General features: G+C 39.1%; 1 protein-coding gene across 1 annotated transcript; it reads left to right on the plus strand.

Moving 5' to 3' along the window:
- Positions 1-225: 225 nt before the first annotated feature.
- LOC116599807 (olfactory receptor 56B1-like) lies at positions 226-9,912 on the plus strand. The gene is made up of 2 exons (XM_032359779.1): positions 226-234; positions 8,941-9,912. The coding sequence occupies exons 1-2, from the start codon at positions 226-228 to the stop codon at positions 9,910-9,912; spliced, it is 981 nt and encodes a 326-aa protein (XP_032215670.1).
- Positions 9,913-19,626: the final 9,714 nt, after the last annotated feature.

Here is a 19,626-nt window from a genome sequence, read left to right on the forward strand (position 1 = left end):
TTTGAATGTGTATGAATTGTTTATGGCAGTCTCAGAAATACAGACTTGAGTCCATTCACCATGTTTGAAGACAGGAGTGTTGTGGGAGGCTTGGAGGATACAAAATGCTTGTTTCCCCAATTCTCAGATTGCGGTTCAGTGTAACTTTCCATCATGATTACGAGTATCTGTGTCATTTCCCTAACAAAGTGGGAATCACTGGTTCTGTTGTACTGGAAGTCAGGTATGAATCATGCCCAGGACAAGAAGAAAAGGGGGAGAACTAGGTGAATAGTTCTCAGTCATGGCCAGAACACTCTTGATTCTTACTTGCCCTCCCCTTGTTCTCAGAAAGAGAACCCAATTTTTCTTGGTTCATTTCTAGAGACATTTTGTTAAGACTGTATTTCATCCATTTTAGAGAACAGCCCTTGTCTGGAGGGACTCACTGCTATATAAGAGAAGACCGTGGGTTTCAGAGATTTAGGACAGTCTAAGGAGAAAACAGGCTTGTTTTATGGGGTTCGGAAATGACTATAGACAAAAGATGATATCAAAGTTGTGCTTTACAAATAACATACATGGATTAATGTTACTACTCCAAAATACCTGTCTACACCCATGGCATAACATTAGTTAATTTTCCTTGCTAGAACAATTCAGTTATGATGTATTAATCATTTTAAATCTGTTTTGGAAATTTCCTTAAATATTTTCTGGTTAGTACTATATTACCTGTGTATAAGCATGGGCCTCAGAGAGTTTTGCAAATATATCAAAGATGGGACCTGATATTATTGTGTAACATGAAAGTCAGTTTTAGTAGTTAAAGACATGTCTCCCCTGAAGCAAATAATACATTATATGTTAATAAAAAAGACATACCTATAAAAAGAAAGCACAAGAGATATATGTAGGATATTTATTTCATATTTAAGAATTATATTCTCTAGAAAAGAGCACAAAGAATCTCAGAAATACATTTTTTAAAAATTATGCAAATCCATATTTTTCCACAATCTCCATCTGTTGTACAGATACATAAATACCTGACTATTTTAACATTTTAAGGAGAACTGAGTGGTGATATTATCTTTTAGCAACTTATAACAATTTATTGTATAATAGTCAAATATTCATCAAAAGAATTTAGTATCTATTTTATTTTAATGGAAAACATATATAGATGGAGAAACAGATATGCACTTATATAGATATATGTGATTTTTATAGTTTTTAAAATTTCCATTCATGATATATGTGAAATTCATAAAAAAATATTGTATTCAAACATAAAGCACACACTTACAAGCCTGACAGAAGGAAACTTGATGGTATAATTGTTCTTCATGGAAACATAACTCTTACTTTACAAAAGCCATAGTGTTCTTTTTTTAAAACACAAACTCTAATGGTTTTGTTAGCTTTGTATTACCAGTTGAAGGCCACACCAATGATTCTAAAATAAGAAACTAAGCAGCAACTGATAAGCTGTGATATAACTTAAGTGTTTGTTTGTTTGTTTGTTTGCTTTTAAGGGTCTCATTTTAAAACTTCTGTGTATCAAAAAGTAAGTCAGAGAATTATTTCAGCACTGTGTAATGTTTTGATTGTGGAGAAACTTTGCCAAAACTTGAAATGAAACAATTTTCACTACTGTGTCAGGCTTTCTTTTATTTTTCTCAAAAGTGATCTTGATCCAGTCTTCTCTTGCCTTTGTTTCTGCATTATCTGAAAGTAATGTTTTCATCAATTTAAATACCACAATATATATTTAAGTAGGAAAAAATAATAAGATTATTATAATAGATTAGGACAAAATTTGTTTTATTTAAACATCCATTCATGATAAAACGCATAGTAAAAACTAAATTTAGAAAGAAATTTTCTTAACTTGGAAAGGTAATGCACAAAAAATGTACAGCCAATTTCCTACTTAATGATGAAATATTAAAATCTTTCTCCCTGAGAATGATGGTAAGACAAAGATGTCAACTGTTCCCACTTCTATCCAACATTGTACTAGAGGTGCGAACAGTGGAATAAAATTTAAAAAGGGGAATAAGGCATTAATTTTGGAATAATTTAAAAGAAATGACACCAGAATCCCAACACAACAGCACATAGAGGCTGCTGCAAAAGCAGTTTTTGGATGGAAACTTGTAACAATAAATGCAGATATTAAGAAATAGATCTCAGAAACAACTTCACTTTATACCTCAAAGACAACTATGACCAAAAGAAAACAGAAGGAAGGAAATCACAATGACAAAGTGGAGATAAATAAAATGGAGGTAAATAAAAACAATATAAAAGCGAGACCCAGTTTTTTGAGGTGAGCAAAATTGGCAAACCTTTATTTTTTTAAATTACATTTATTTATTTTCAGCATAACAGTATTCATTGTTTTTTTACCACACCCAGTGCTCCATGCAATCCAGACCTCTGTAATACCCACCACCTGGTACCCCAACCTCCCACCCCCCCGCCTCTTCAAACCCCTCAGATTGTTTTTCAGAGTCCATAGTCTCTCATGGTTCACCTCCCCTTCCAATTTCCCCCAACTCCCTTCTCCACTCTAAGTCCCCATGTCCTCCATGCTATTTGTTATGCTCCACAAATAAGTGAAACCATATGATAATTGACTCTTTCTGCTTGACTTATTTCACTCAGCATAATCTCTTCGAGTTCTGTCCATGTTGCTACAAAAGTTGGGTATTCATCCTTTAAGATGGAGGCATAATATTCCAAAATTGGCAAACCTTTAGCTAAACTTACTAAGAAAAAAAGTAAAAGGACACAAATAAACAAAACCAGAAATGAAAGAGGAGATATTACAGTTGATACCATGGAAATACATAGGCTTGTTAGAGACTACTATGAAAACCATATGCCAAAAATTACCTAGGATAATATACTGTATATTATTACAAAAAGTAATATTTCGGTCATTCCAATTTTTTCCCACAAATTTATATTTTGGGAACTGTATACAGAATATATAAAGAATGCTTAGAACACAATCATAAAAACATAAACCAATTAAAAACTGGGCAAAGGATATGAATAGACCTTTCTCCAAATAAGATATAAATAAGCCAATAAACAGATGAAGAGAAGGTCAACATCATTAGTCCTTTAGGACATGTAAAACAAAACCATAATGAGATACCACTTCACATCCACTAGAATTGTTATAATAAAAAAGGTAATAGTCTTGTTGGAAAGAATATGGAAAAACTGGAACCCTCAGACACTGATAGAGAGAATGTAAAATGGTTAAAAGGAGAAGGGAGTTGAGGGAAATTGGAGGGGAGATGAACCATGAGAGACTATGGACTCTGAAAAACAATCTGAGGGTTTTGAAGGGGTGGGCGGAGAGGTTGGGTGAGCCTGGTGGTGGGTATTATGCAGGGCATGTATTGCATTGAGCACTGGGTGTGGTGCATAAACAATGAATTCTGGTACATTGAAAAGAAATTAAAAAAAATTACTCTTTTGTTCTCTGGGATGACTTTTCTGTATGCTGAATAAGTCATCTTTACATGGATGCTTCAAATGCATCTCCTGTTTGTTGTGACCTAATCTGAATACATTCTCTTCCCCTATAACCTGGTCTTTCTCCATTCTTCCTTAAAAATGTGAATAGCATCACATGCCATCCTACTGCATATACCAGAAACTTAGAAATGTTGTTTGTTCAGATGAATGTGAAGCCTTAAGGCACCTAGAAGAGAAAATAAACAGTAATTTCTTTGACATCAGTCATAGCAACATTTTTCTAGATGTGTCTTCTAAAGGAAGGGAAACCAAAAGAAAAATCAACTGTAATAATCCAAAATAAGAACCTCTGCAGAGTAAAACAACAAATCAAAACAACAAATCAAAACAACAAATCAAAAGGGCAAACTACTGAATAGGAGAATATCTTTGCAATGGTATGCCAAATAATGAGTTAAAATCCATATTATTTAAATAACTTATATAACTCAACACCAAAAAAAAAAAAAAAAAAAAAAAAAACAACCACCAAATAAGCCAATTAAAAAATGGACAGAGGACCTGAAAAGACATTTTGGAAAGGAGACATGAAGATATCCAACAGGCACATGAAAAGATGCTTAACATCACTAATGAGGGAAATTCAAATCAAAACCATGAGATATACCTATCAGAATGGCTAGAATTAAAAAAAAAAGTAAGAAATAACATGTATTGGGGAGAATGTGGAGAAAAAGGAACATTTATGCCTTGTAGGTGGGAATGCAAATTAGTATAGCCACTGTGGCAAACAGTATGGAGCTTCCTTAAAGAATTAAAAATAAGAATACCATGTGATCCAATAATTCTGTTACTGGGTAATCATGCAAAGAAAATGAAAACATGACCTAAAAGATATATATATATCCCTATATTTATTGCAGCATTATTTACAATAGCCAAGATAAGGAAGTAACGTAAGTATCCATCATTATTGACAAATGAATAAAGAAGTAAAGAAGATGTGATATTGATACATATATTATCTTACTCCATCCTATTATATATAATGGTATATATATAATGGAATATTACTCAGCCATAAAGAAGAATGAGATTTGCATTTGTGACAACATGAATGGACCTAGAGGGTGTTAATCTAAGTGAAATAAATCAGACAAAGAAAAATAAATATCATATGATTTCACTTCTATGTGGAATCTATAAAAACAAAACAGATGAATAGACAGAATCAAATCTATAAATAAAATTAGACCTATAAATAGAGAGGACAAACTGATAGTTGCCAGAGGGGAGGGGAGTAAGGGGCTGTAAGGGTGAAACAGATAAAGAGGAGTGGGAGTTACAGGCCTCCAGTTATGGAATGAGTAAGTGATGGGGATAGAAGGTACAGCTTAAGGAACAGAGTCAAAGGTAACGTAGTAGCATTTTACAGTGACACAAAGCAGCTACACTTGTCGTGAGCATAGCATAATGTATAGACTTGTTGAATCTATACAACCTGTTGTATAGCTGAAACTAGTGTATACCTGAAACTAGTGTAACATTTTCTATAAACTCTACTTAAAGAGGAAGAAAAAATTTTAAAGAAAATAATTTTATTCTTTGGTCATAGAAATAATCAATTTTGCCTCCACCACAGCTTCTTAATCTATTCATTTTTCTTCATCCTCACTGCCCCCATCCTAGTTCAACACCCAGTCATTGCTCCTTTGTATTACTGCTATTCACCTGATCTACTTATATTTATTCTTGCCACTTGTAATCTGGTCTTGTCATTGCTGCAAGGTCTTAATTCTCCTTAAAAACTTCAGTGGTCCCTTGTGATTTTAGCATAAATTTGCTTATATATCTCTGGCCTCTATTGTTAGATCAACAGCTCTATATCACATCATATCTCATTTTCTAGTACAGTTTAGGGCTTCAGCCATATTTATCCTTTTCTATTACCTTGAATTTAACATGATCCTCTCATTTCAGAATCTTAAAGTTCTTGGAATCCTTTCCCTTTCTCTCTTCCCCATCAATCAAACAAACACCCTAGTTAAGACCTATTCTAAGTATCCTCAGTACAAACTGGTGTTTCTTCTGTAATCCTTCTCTAATACTAAAGCTAACTTAATTCTCATTAATATGCTATCATATCTCCGGGTGCTTTTGCGTTAAAGCACTTCTCCCAGTCTATAGGTATATATATGTTAGATTCTTTATTTAATGTTTTATCCACCTGTCCAAATTAGACCGCAGTTTCCATGTGAAAATGGACCATAACAGTTCCTTCATCATTCTATACCTACCATGTTTTGTAAACATACTAGAAGCACTAATATCTATCATCTATCTATCCATATATATATACACATATATATAGCAAATAGATTTGCCTCTAAAAATTTTTAAGCATGACATCATAACCGCAGAATTTAGAATCCCTTGAAATGTTGTAGTCAAGAACAATTCAAACACTAATAAAGTTGCCCACTTTTTATAGGGCCATTTTGGTTTCATAAATGAATGTATTTTTCTGTTTACATACAATTTCAGGTATTATTGATAGGAAACATATCTTTGAATTAATCTCCTCCCCAACCTATTGGAATTTAATATCCTAGGATTTCTCCTCTCTCTATGGGCTATTCTCTCTTCATGTTTCCAAGGGAAGTCTATTATCCTTAGATCACTGAGTTGTTTACTACTCCCTATAAATTCCAGAGCTCATAATTTTTATGCCATACGTCATCTGAGAACACACCCTCAGCTCATGTGTAAAGTCCCTTTCTCAGTGTTGTGTCTTTTTTTCCAGATAGGAAACCCCTGCCATTGCCACGACCTCAGACTGTGAGTCTCTGATCATAACCACAGTTAAGTACTGAAACCTTGGCCTCATCACATTGATTAATCCCAGAGTATCCAATGGCATCCTTAACCTTTTCTTATGTTGTTTTGGAAATATCCTGCATAAGGGATGGACTCTTTCCCCTGTCCTGGCAGGAAATAGAGGCTTGGAGAAACTTTTCAAGGGGGTTAGGGCTAAAGTTAGGGAATATAGATTATTATTTTTCTGTTTTTCTTCATCTATAAAAAAGCTACCAGATTAACTTCAGGGGGAGTATATTAACTATTTTCCATAGCAGGATCACATGCCATGTCCTGCTAATCTCTAACTGCTAAATATATATATATATGTATATATATATATATATATATATACATATATATATATATATATATGTATATTTAAAACACAATTTCCTTTCTGGGGACTCAAATCTGCTCCTTCTCTTAATTGGTTTGCACTACTATCAGTCAGGGGAAAACATCAAAGATACAAGGCTGTGTCTTTAATAGGAAGATGTGTAATTATAAATGATTATTTGGCGAAAGTACCAGGCTTCCTACAGTCCAGTGGGTCACACACTTCCAAGCTCTCAAGATGGAGCTAGGAAGCTGAAATCCTTAGAATTTTGACCATAAAGTCCTAAGTCAAATCAACTTCATCTCCAAGCTTTTTTGTGTCTGTTTTGTCACAATTTGCTATGAATGCATTTAGATGACTTTAGGGTTCCTCAAATTACATTACCATTAAAGAAGGATGATTTGCCCCATGTTTAGGCAGAGCATGTCTATCTAAACATAAAGGTAGCAAGACATTTCTAGGAAAAAAATGCATCTAGTTGTGAATACATATCTTCTTTTGTTGGTGATAATGCAAGGTAATTTTAATTTCTTTCAGGTCTGTTTTTCTACATTCAAAAGCAATTATATCAAAAAATAAATAAAATTAACTATATCAAGATTAAATCCAAAATTGTCTTATCTGCTGTAAAGGAATTTAAACTTTATTTGAAAGAAAGTGTGAGGGAATGGATTAGTGTAGGAAACAGAATACCAGTTTTATGATGATCAGATTGCTGATAAAAGGAAAGAAGCACAGAAAAAGGCAAATAAATTTGACCAGGTAAGGCTGAAGAAGCAGAGGTCCAGGGAAGGGCTACCTGAGTGAAATTAAGGGCAGGAAGCAATAGGACAAGGAAGCAGTTGTTTACCAATAGGAAAGGATTGTTACTTTCAGGCTCGGCTACTTGGTTCCTGAACAGATGTTCATTAAGTAAAATCAAAACCATCATGTTACCTGTGTCTAAATCCTTTATTTATATCACTTTGTAGATTCTCTAAGACTGAATTAGAAAAAAAAAAGTTTCTTCTTTTTTTTTTTTTTTTTAGATTTTATTTATTTATTTGAGAGAGAAAGAGAAAGAGAGAAAATGAGCATGGGAGAGGGACAGGAAGAGAGAGAGGGAGAGAGAAGCAGACTCCCTGCTGAGCAGGAAGCCCTATGTGGGGCTGGTTCCCAGGACTCAGAGATCATGACCTGAGCCCAAAATAGACACTTAAATGACTGAACCATCCCATACCTCTAGGGAAAAAAAACTATTATTTTCTCCATGATATGACTCCTGAAATTGACAAATTCAGTCATGAACACTTCACTACTACAGCTATTCTTCTGAGACATTCTCGGCAGTCCATAAAAATGGAAAAAAAAAAAGGGATGTAAAAAAGAAAGTAATTCCTCTTGTAATAGGCCCACACTTATGTTTGCAAACTTCTAAGTCTACAATGTAAAATTTTTGGAAGCTATATAAAACATTAGTGGACATCTATAGCAACAGGGAATGGTGTAGTTATAAAATTTAATCTCATAATTCTGCATTTAAAAAAAATTTTTGGCTGTTAGTTAATAAAAATTTGAAGCAAGATTGAGACAAATATGAAGAGAACCCACACATCTATTTGATTCCACAAAATTTCTGAAGAAATGATGGAAGTTAAAATAACAACAACAACAACAAAAACAATCGTGTTCATGTGATGGTCCCAAATTGAGTTGGCATGGAAAATACAAAGAGAGATTTGAGATGCATGCTGAGTGCCCCCTGAAGAGACAGCAGTGACAATTGCTCCTTTGAAGTTTAACTTCAGTAGAAGCCAAAGCCCAGAATGCTGTAATTTATCTTAAATTTAAAATAATGAATACTGTTTTTCTGAAAATAAATAAATCAATTTAATAAAAAAAATTTATCTTAAATTTCTGTAAGGAATGACTTTAGAATTCATTTCCTTACAGCTCCAAACTATATTCTGAGGAGACCTTATTTAAAATATTGTTCAACATAGGGCATCTGGGCAACTCAGAGGGTTAAACCTCTGCCTCTTGGTCTCAAGGTCCTGGGATCCAGCCCCATATTGGGCTCTCTGCTCAGCAGGGAGCCTGCTTACCTCTTTCTCTGCCTGTCTCTCTGCCTACTTGTGATATCTCTCTCTCTGTCAAATAAATAAAATCTTAAAAAAATATATATTGTTTGACAATCGTGTGAGGACAGTTAAAAAATAGTGTTGATGATAATTTTTCACAAAATAGCAACTTTGAAAACCATTTACTTTTTCTCTTAGGAAAAGATGTCTGCATCTCTGAAAGACTCTAATAGCTCCAAATTCCAGGTCTCTGAGTTCATCCTGATGGGATTCCCAGGCATTCATAGCTGGCAACACTGGCTCTCCTTTCCATTGGCAATACTCTACCTCTCTGCAATTGGTGCTAACATCCTCATCCTCATCACCATTTGCCAGGACCCTGCCCTTCAGCAGCCTATGTACTATTTTCTAAGCATTCTGTCTGTGGTGGACATGGGCCTGGCCACCACCATCATGCCCAAGATCTTGGCCATCTTCTGGTTTGATGCCAAGGTCATCAGCCTCCCTGAGTGCTTTGCTCAGATTTATGCCATTCACTGCTTTGTTGGCATGGAGTCTGGTATCTTCCTCTGTATGGCTTTTGACAGATATGTAGCGATTTGTCACCCTCTTCGCTACCCGTCAATTGTCACCAATGCCTTAATCTTAAAAGCCACTGTTTTCATGGTACTTAGAAATGGCTTGGTTGTCATTCCAGTGCCTGTGCTTGCAGCCCAGCGTAATTATTGCTCCAGGAATGAGATTGAGCATTGCCTGTGCTCTAACCTTGGGGTCACTAGCCTGGCTTGTGATGACAGGAGGCCAAACAGCATCTGCCAGTTGATTCTGGCATGGATTGGAATGGGAAGTGACCTAGGTCTCATAATATTGTCATACACTTTGATTCTGCGCTCTGTACTTAGACTGAACTCAGCTGAAGCTGCATCCAAAGCTCTGAGCACTTGTAGCTCCCATCTGATCCTTATTCTCTTCTTCTACACAGTTGTTGTTGTGATTTCAGTAACTCACCTGGCAGAACCCAAAGCTCCTTTGATTCCAGTTTTACTCAACGTGCTGCACAACATCATCCCCCCTTCCCTCAACCCTATAGTTTATGCACTTAGGACTAAAGAACTCAGGGCAGGCTTCCAAAGGAAGTTTTGTTTGAGATTAGAAAAGAACACCAGTCTCCAGTGATCTTCTCCATAATGTTACATTATTTTCAGCTTCTTCTAGAACGGATAGTAAAACTTCAAATATGACAGGGAAAGTGAATGCCTTTGAGGTATATTTTTCACAGTGTAAAAGCACGTGAAAACAAAAACAAACATTCCTAGTAGCTCCAAAATATTTATAAGAGATGAATATATGTGGGGAAATGAAGGACTTTCTATTAAACTAATGAAATGGAATAAAAACTAGTGTTTATGAATTATATCTCTTCCCTAAAATAAAAATCAATATAATAATACACATACAACCAAAGTGAGTGGCATGTGAATTACAGATCACGATTGTTCATTCACAGCTGTAACGTAAGGCTAAAGTCTATCTGCCTGGACAAGTGGCTAAGGAAGATGTGGGCAGCATGAATAGTGGGAAGCAGATCTATATATGGACAAAATTAGAAGCCCAAATTGCTGCACAATGCCATCCAATTCTCACAAGCTTTCTGCCCAAATCCATATTAATTTGGGCAGAAAGCTCGTGAGAATTGGCCAGAAACCCGCTGTGATCCCCCTGTGGTAGGAGCCTTCAAGGGAGCCACCTGGGCCTGGCCCAGGTTCCCAACTGGCCAAAACCCTGCAAGAAAGAGCTCTAATGCCAGGTGTGTGTGAAGAGCAAATCACTTTAGAACACTGGCCACCCCTGTCCTCTACTCAGCCCCCTGGGTACCCTGCCTTGGCACTGGCAGATCTGGCCTGCCATGCCCCTAGGCCCTCCCCTTAAGCCTACATTGGGTTTTCAGGCTGATGTCCCCATAGGCCTGGCCCCCATGCCCTCCAGACTGGGGACACCTGAGCCACATCTCAGGACTCCACCTGCCACCCAAGAGGATACCACACATTTTGGAGCTGCACAAAACCCTCCAAGTAGGAGAAACCTGCATGACACCCTGAGGCGACCCCCCTCATCCTCCTCACCAAATCTGAAGCCTAAGGCTCAGCAAGACCCCCACCCTCAACTCTTCCCCTGGGGAGCTTGCCTCAGGGGAGGGTCTTGGGGGAGCCCCATGGACCCGGCCTGTAATACTGGATGGTGGAACAGAAACCTAGTGAGAAAGCGGTTCAAACACTGGGTGAGTCCACAGCCCAAGCCACCAAAAAATGCTGGCCAATTCTCATGAGCTTTCTGTCCAAATTGATATCAATTTTGATATCAATTTTGAAACCCCGGCAAACTCACTTCCAATGACAAGAGTTTTCAGGGATGCCACCTGGGCCTGGCCCAGAGTCCTGAGTGGTCATGGCGTGAACCCTGCAAGAAAGTGCTCTAAAACCAGGTGCACCTACAGCCTGTAGAGCATTAGAACAGGGGCCACCCCCATTCTCTAGTCAGACCCTTTGGGAGCCGCCCACACCACTGGCAGATGAGGTCTGCCATACCTCTATGTCCTAATCTTAACCCTAACCCTAGCTTGGGTTTTCAGGCTTGCATCCCCAGAGGCCTGGACCCCAAGCCCTCCAGAATGGAGACCCCTGAGTCACACCCCAGGACTCTGCCTGCTGCCCAGGAGGAAACCATGCCCTTTGGAGCTGTACAAAACCCTCAGGTCGGGGGAGGAGTCAAGATGGCAGAGAAGTAGCAGGCTGAGACTACTTCAGCTAGCAGGAGATCAGCTACATAGCTTATCTAAAGATTGCAAACACCTACAAATCCATCGACAGATTGAAGAGAAGAACAGCAGTCCTAGAAAGAGAAAATCAACCACTTTCTGAAAGGTAGGACTGGCGGAGAAGTGAATCCAGAGTGACGGAAAGATAGACCCCAGGGGGAGGGGCTGGTTCCCGGCAAGCGGCAGAGCAACGGAGCACAAAATCAAGACTTTTAAAGTCTGTTCCGCTGAGGGACGTCGCTCCAGAGGCTAAACTGGGGTGAAGCCCACGCGAGGTCAGCGTGGCCTCAGGTCCCACAGAATCACAGAAGGATCGGGGGTGTCTGGGTGTTGCAGAGCTTACAGGTATTAGAATGGGGAAGCCAGCTACAGACACAGAGCCGACAGTGAGCTCACAGCTCGGGGTTACCTTGAACCGATAGCAGGCTCAGTGAGCTCAGAGCACGGCCGTAGGTCAGGCAGATGGGAGTTACTGGGCGCTGTTCTCTGAGGGTGCACTGAGGAGTGGAACCCTGGGCTCTCAGCTCCTCCGGGCCAGAGACAAGGAGGCCGCCATTTGTATTCCCATCCTCTGGAACTCTAAGGAAAGCACTCAGGGGGACGCCTGGGTGGCTCAGTTGGTTAAGCAGCTGCCTTCGGCTCAGGTCATGATCCCGGCGTCCTGGGATCGAGTCCCACATCGGGCTCCTTGATCCGCAGGGAGCCTGCTTCTCCCTCTGACTCTGCCTTCCACTCTGTCTGCCTAGGCTCGCTCTCGCTCACTCTCTCTCTGACAAATAAATAAATAAAATCTTAAAAAAAGAAAAGAAAGAAAGCGCTCAGGGAACAAAAGCTCCTGAAAGCAAACCCGAGCTGATTACTCAGCCCAGCCCCTGGTAAGGGCGGTGCAATTCCACCTGGGGCAAAGACACTTGAGAATCAATACAACAGACCCCTCCCCCAGAAGATCAACAAGAAATCCAGCCAAGACCAAGTTTACCTACCAAGGAGTGCAGTTTCAATACCAAGGAGAGCAGCAGAATTCCAGAGGAGGAGAAAGCAAAGCACGGAACTCATGGCTTTCTACCCATGATTCTTTAGTCTTGCAGTTAATTTAATTTTTTTCTTTTTCAATTTTTTTTCTCTCTTATTTGGCTAAATTTTTTTTTAACTTTTACCCATTTCTTTTTTTAACGATTTTTAATTAGTTTATCTAATATATATTTTTTCTTTTTTATACTTTTTCTTTATTCGTTTTCTTTTTTTAGTTGTTTCTTTTCTTTTTCTTTTTCTTTTCTTTTCTTTTCTTTTTTTCTTTCGAACTTCTTTTTATCCCCTTTCTGCCCCCCTCACGACTTGGGATCTCTTCTGATTTGGTTAAAGCATATTTTCCTGAGGTTGTTGCCACCCTTTTAGTATTTTACTTGCTCCTTCATATACTCTTACCTGGACAAAATGACAAGGCAGAAAAACTCAGCACAAAAAAAAAAAAAGAACAAGAGGCAGTACCAAAGGCTAGGGACCTAATCAATACAGACATTTGTAATATGTCAGATCTAGAGTTCAGAATGACAATTCTCAAGGTTCTAGTCGGGCTTGAAAAAGGCATGGAAGATATTAGAGAAACCATCTCAGGAGATATAAAAGCCCTTTCTGGAGAAATAAAAGAACTAAAATCTAACCAAGTTGAAATAAAAAAAAGCTATTAATGAGGTGCAATAAAAAATGGAGGCTCTCACTGCTAGGATAAATGAGGCAGAAGAAAGAATTAGCGATATAGAAAACCAAATGACAGAGAATAAAGAAGCTGAGCAAAAGAGCGACAAACAGCTACTGGACCATGAGGGGAGAGTTCGAGAGATAAATGACACCATAAGATGAAACAACATTAGAATAATTGAGATTCCAGAAGAAGAAGAAAGAGAGAGGGGGCAGACTGTATACTGGAGAGAATTATTGGAGAGAATTTCCCCAATATGGCAAAGGGAACAAGCATCAAAATTCAGGAGGTGCAGAGAACACCCCTCAGAATCAAGAATAGGTCCACACCCTGTCACCTAATACTAAAATTTACAAGTCTTAGTGACAAAGAGAAAATCCTGAAAGCAGCCTGGGAAAAGAAGTCTGTAACATACAATGGTAAAAATATTAGATTGGCAGCAGACTTATCCACAGAGACCTGGCAGGCCAGAAAGAGTTGGCATGATATATTCAGAGCACTAAACAAGAAAAACATACAGCCAAGAATACTATATCCAGCTAGGCTATCATTGAAAATAGAAGAAGAGATTAAAACCTTCCAGGACAAACAAAAACTGAAAGAATTTGTAAGCACCAAACCAGCTCTATAGGAAATATTGAAAGGGGTCCTCTAAGCAAAGAGAGAGCCTACAAGTGATAGATCAGAAGGGAACAGAGACAATACACAGTAATAATCACCTTACAGGCAATACAATGGCACTAAATTCATATCTCTCAATAGTTACCCTGAATGTTAATGGGCTAAGTGCCCCAATCAAAAGACACAGGGTATCAGAATGGATGAAAAACAAAACCCATCTATATGTTGCCTACAAGAAACTCATTTTAAGCCTGAAGACACCTCCAGATTTAAAGTGAGGGGGTGGAAAAGAATTTACCATGCTAATGGACATCAGAAGAAAGCAGGAGTGGCAATCCTTATATCAGATCAATTAGATTTTAAGCCAAAGACTATAATAAGAGATGAGGAAGGACACTATATCATACTCAAAAGGGTCTGTCCAACAAGAAGATCTAACAATTTTAAGTATCTATGCTCCCAATGTGGAGCAGCCAACTATATAAACAAATTAATAACAAAATCAAAGAAACACATCAACAATAATACAATACTAGTAGGGGACTTTAACACTCCCCTCACTGAAATGGACAGATCATCTGAGAAAAAGATAAACAAGGAAATAAAGGCCTTACATGACACACTGGACCAGATGGACATCACAGATATATTCAGAACATTTCATCCCAAAGCAACAAAATACACTTTCTTCTCTAGTGCATATGGAACATTCTCCAGAATAGATCACATCCTTGGTCTTAAATCATGTCTCAACCAGTATCAAAAGATTGGGATCATTCCCTGCATATTTTCAGACCACAATGCTCTGAAGCTAGAACTCAACCACAAGAAGAAATTTGGAAAGAACCCAAGTACGTGGAGACTAAACAGCATCCTTCTAAAGAATGAATGGGTCAACCAGGAAATTAAAGAAGAATTGAAAAAAATCATTGAAACAAATGATAATGAAAACACAAAATCTGGTTCAAAATCTGTGTGACACAACAAAGGCAGTCCTGAGAGGAAAATATATAGCAGTACAAGCCATTCTCAAGAAACAAGAAAGGTCTCATGTACACAACCTAACCCTACACCTAAAGGAGCTGGAGAAAGAACAAGAAAGAAACCCTAAACCCAGCAGGAGAAGAGAAATCATAAAGATCAGAGCAGAAATCAATGAAATAGAATAAAAAAAAAATAGAACAAGTCAATGAAACCAGGAGCTCGTTCTTGGAAAGAATTAATAATATTGATAAAATCCTGGCCATACTTTTCAAAAAGAAAAGAGAAAGGACCCAAATAAATAAAATCATGAATGAAAGAGGAGAGATCAAAGAAATACAAACAATTATAAGAACATACTATGAGCAACTCTATGCCAAAAAATTTGACAATCTGGAAGAAATGGATGCATTCCTAGAAACATATAAACTACCACAACTGAACCAGGAAGAAATAGAAAGCCTGAACAGACCCATAACCAAAAAGGAGATTGAAACAGTCATCAAAAATCTCCAAACAAACAAAAACCCAGGGCCAGACAGCTTCCTGGGGGAATTCTACCAAACATTTAAAGAAGAAATAATTCCCATTCTCCTGAAACTGTTCCGAAAAATAGAAATGGAAGGAAAACTTCCAAACTCATTTTATGAGACCAGCATCACCTTGATCCCAAAACCAGACAAGGATCCCACCAAAAAAGAGAGCTATAGACCAATATCCTTGATGAACACAGATGTGAAAATACTCAACAAAATACTAGCCAATAGGATTCAACAGTACATTAAAAAGATTATTCACCACGACCAAGTGGGATTTATTCCAGGGCTGCAAGGTTGGTTCAACATCCGCAAATCAGTCAATGTGATACAACACATCAATAAAAGAAAGAACAAGAACCATATGATACTCTCAATAGATGCTGAAAAAGCATTTGACAAAGTACAGCATCCCTTCCTGATCAAAACTCTTCAAAGTGTAGGGATAGAGGGCACATACCTCAATATCATCAAAGCCATCTATGAAAAACCCACCGCAAATATCATTCTCAATGGAGAAAAACTGAAAGCTTTTCCGCTAAGGTCAGGAATACGGCAGGGATGTCCATTATCACCACTGCTATTCAACATAGTACTAGAAGTCCTAGCCTCAGCAATCAGACAACAAAAGGAAATTAAAGGCATCCAAATCGGCAAAGAAGAAGTCAAACTATCACTCTTCGCAGATGATATGATACTATATGTGGAAAACCCAAAAGACTCCACTCCAAAACTGCTAAAACTTGTACAGGAATTTAGTAAAGTGTCAGGATATAAAATAAATGCACAGAAATCAGTTGCATTCCTCTATCCCAACAACAAGACAGAAGAAAGAGAAATTAAGGAGTCAATCCCATTTACAATTGCACCCAAAACCACAAGATACCTAGGAATAAACCTAACCAAAGAGGCAAAGAATCTATACCCCGAAAACTATAGAGTACTCATGAAAGAAATTGAGGAAGCCACAAAGAAATGGAAAAATGTTCCATCCTCCTGGATTGGAAGAATAAACATTGTGAAAATGTCTATGCTACCTAAAGCAATCTACACATTTAATGCAATTCCTATCAAAGTACCATCCATCTTTTTCTAAGAAATGGAACAAATAATCCTAAAATTTATATGGAACCAGAAAAGACCTCGAATAGCCAAAGGAATATTAAAAAAGAAAGCCAAAGTTGGTGGCAGCACAATTCCGGACTTCAAGCTCTATTACAAAGCTGTCATCATCAAGACAGCATGGTACTGGCACGAAAACAGACACATAGATCAATGGAACAGAATAGAAAGCCCAGAAATAGACCCTCCAGTGCCTTGGCTGGAACCCAGGGGGAGGAATATCGTGTGACATTGGCCTTGCAAGCATCTGGCTCACAGAAGACTTTCTCACAGGTTTCAGGTCTCGACCACTTGGGACCCTGGCTAAGCCCAGATGGTGGTCCTTTGGATACGCACCACCAGAAGCAAGTTCGCAGGGTGTTTTCTGGCCAATTCTAACGAACTTTCTGCTCAAATCATTATCGTTTTGGGCAGAAAGCTCATGAGAACTGGACAGCATTGGGCAGTGATTTGGGCTGTGCTGGCATTCGTGGTCTGGAGCATTTTTTTGCTAGGTGCATGTCACGGTCATCCGGGAACATGGGCTGGGCCCATGCAGCCTCCCCAAGGGTCCCCATGCATGGGAGCTTTACGGAGGCAGAATTAGGGAGGAGGTACAGCTGGGCATCAGCCTCTGTGTTTGTGGCCCTGTGGGGTGCCAAAAGTGGGCGATGGCCTCAGGGGGGACATGCAGGTTTCTCCTCTTCTGAGGGTTTTGCACAGCTCCTAATGGAACAGTTTCCTCCTGGGTAGGAGGCAGATTCCTGGGCTGTGCCTCAGGAGTCCCCAAACTGGAGGACTTCAGACACAGGCCCCTGGAGATGGAAGCCTGAAAACCCAACTAAGGGTTCAGACCAAGGCCTAGGGGCATGTCAGGCCTGAAAAACCAGCGCCAGTAGTGCACTCCAGAGGGAAGCATTTGCCACGTGTGCGCTGGCTTGAAGAGGGCTTTCTCACAGGGTTGAGGCCTTGACCACTCAGGAAGCCAGGCCAGGCCCAGGTGGTGGCCCTCCAGACATGTGCTACAGGAAGCGATTTTGCCAGGTTTTCCGGGCGATTCTCACAAGCAATTTCAACTTGGTTAGATTTTAGTTCTTTTATTTCTCCAGAAAGGGCTTTTATATCTCCTGAGACGGTTTCTCAAATATCTTCCATGCCTTTTTTGAGCCCAGCTAGTACCTTGAGAATCGTCATTCTGAACTCTATATCTGACATATTACCAGTGTCTGTATTGATTAGGTCCCTAGTTTTCGGTATGCTTCTTGTTCTTTTTTTGGTAGTGAATTTTTCTGCCTTGTCATTTTGTCCAGATAAGAGTATATGAAAGACTATGGACTCTGAAAAACAATCTGAGGGGTTTGAAGTGGTGGGGTGGTGGGAGGTCGGGGTACCAGGTGGTGAGTATTATAGAGGGCACAGATTGTATGGAGCACTGGGTGTGGTGAAAAAATAATGATACTGTTATGCTGAAAATAAATAAATGAAAAAAAAAAAGAGTATGTGAAGGAGCAAGTAAAATACTAAAAGGGTGGCAAAGACCCCAGGAAAATATGCTTTAACCAAATCAGAAGAGACCCCAAATCATGGGGGGGGCGGTGGAGAAAGGGGATAAAAAGAGGTTCAGAAAAAAAAAGAAACAATTAAAAAAAGAAAACTTATAAAGAAAAAAATATAAAAAAGAAAAAATATAGATATATATTAGATAAACTAGTTTAAAATGTTAAAAAAGAAAAGGATAAAAGTTAAAAAAAAAGATTTTTCAGAAGAAGAAAAAACATTGAATGAAATTAAATTAAGTGCAAGACTAAGGAGTCATGGGGAGAAAGCCATGAGTTCCATGCTGTGCTTTCTCCTCCTCTGGAATTCTGCTGCTCTCTTTGGATTGAACCTGCACTCCTTGGTAGGTGAACTTGGTCCTGGCTGGATTTCTTGTTGATCTTCTGGGGTAGGGGTCTGTTGTTGTTATTCTCAAGTGTCTTTGCCCCAGACAGAATGGCACCGCCCTTACCAGGGGCCGGGCTGAGTAATCAGCTTGGGTTTGCTTTCAGGAGCTTCTGTTCCCTGAATGCTTTCCGAAGAGTTCTGGAGGATGGGAATGAAAATGGCAGCCTCCCAGTCTCCAGCCTGGAGGAGCTGAGGGCAGGGGCCCCACTTCTCAGTGTGCCCTCAGAGAATAGCGCCCAATCACTCCCGTCTCCCTGGCCTCTGACCGTGCTCCGAGCTCACCCAGTCTGTGACCGGTTCAAGGTAACCCTGAGCTGAGAGCTCACTCTTCAGCTCTGTCTCTGTAGCCGACTTCCCTGTTCTAATACCTGCAAGCTCTGCTACACTCTGACACCCCCGATCCTTCTGTGAACCTGCTGGACCTGGGGCCATGCTGACTGTGCGTGGGCTTCACCCTGGTTTGGACTCTGGAGGGATGTCCCTCAGTGGAACAGACTTTTAAAAGTCCTGATTTAGTGCTCCGTTGCTCTGACACTTGCTGGGAGCTGGAACCTCCTCCTGTGATCTATCTTCCCGTTGCTTTGGATTCACTTCTCCACCAGTCCTACCTTTCAGAAAGTGGTTGATTTTCTGTTTCTAGAATTTCTGTTCTTCTTCTCTTCGATCTCCTGTTGGATTTGTAGGTGTTTGCAATGTTCAGATAAGCTATCTAGCTGATCTCCTGCTACCTGATGTAGTCTCAGCCTGCTACTTCTCCACCATCTTGACTCCTCCTGCTAGAATCCACACTTTTAATAAAAAATAAATTCACTTTAATAAACCTACCATGAAAAGGAAACATAGATATCCATCATCACAACTGAGAACATCACAAAAGAAGACAGTCAGACACAATCTGGTATCTGATGGAAGAATACTACTGCTTAGGTACTTCTGCCCAAATGTTCAACCTATTGAAAGCTACAGATCCAGCTACTCATTTACAAAAACACAGATGTCAGATTAATGTCCTAACAAAGAGTATGCAGACATCATCAATGAAGTCCACATTGCATATTTTCCAACAAGAAAAAATATTTTTCCAACAAATAAACTGTAAGACCAGAAAGAAGGCAAGAAGGGAAGGAAGGAAGGAAGGAAGGAAGGAAGGAAGGAAGGAAGGAAAGAAGGAAGAAAGGAAAGAAAAGAAAAGA

This window comes from Mustela erminea, chromosome 9 (genome assembly GCF_009829155.1).
Source record: "Mustela erminea isolate mMusErm1 chromosome 9, mMusErm1.Pri, whole genome shotgun sequence".
Taxonomy (NCBI): domain Eukaryota; kingdom Metazoa; phylum Chordata; class Mammalia; order Carnivora; family Mustelidae; genus Mustela; species Mustela erminea.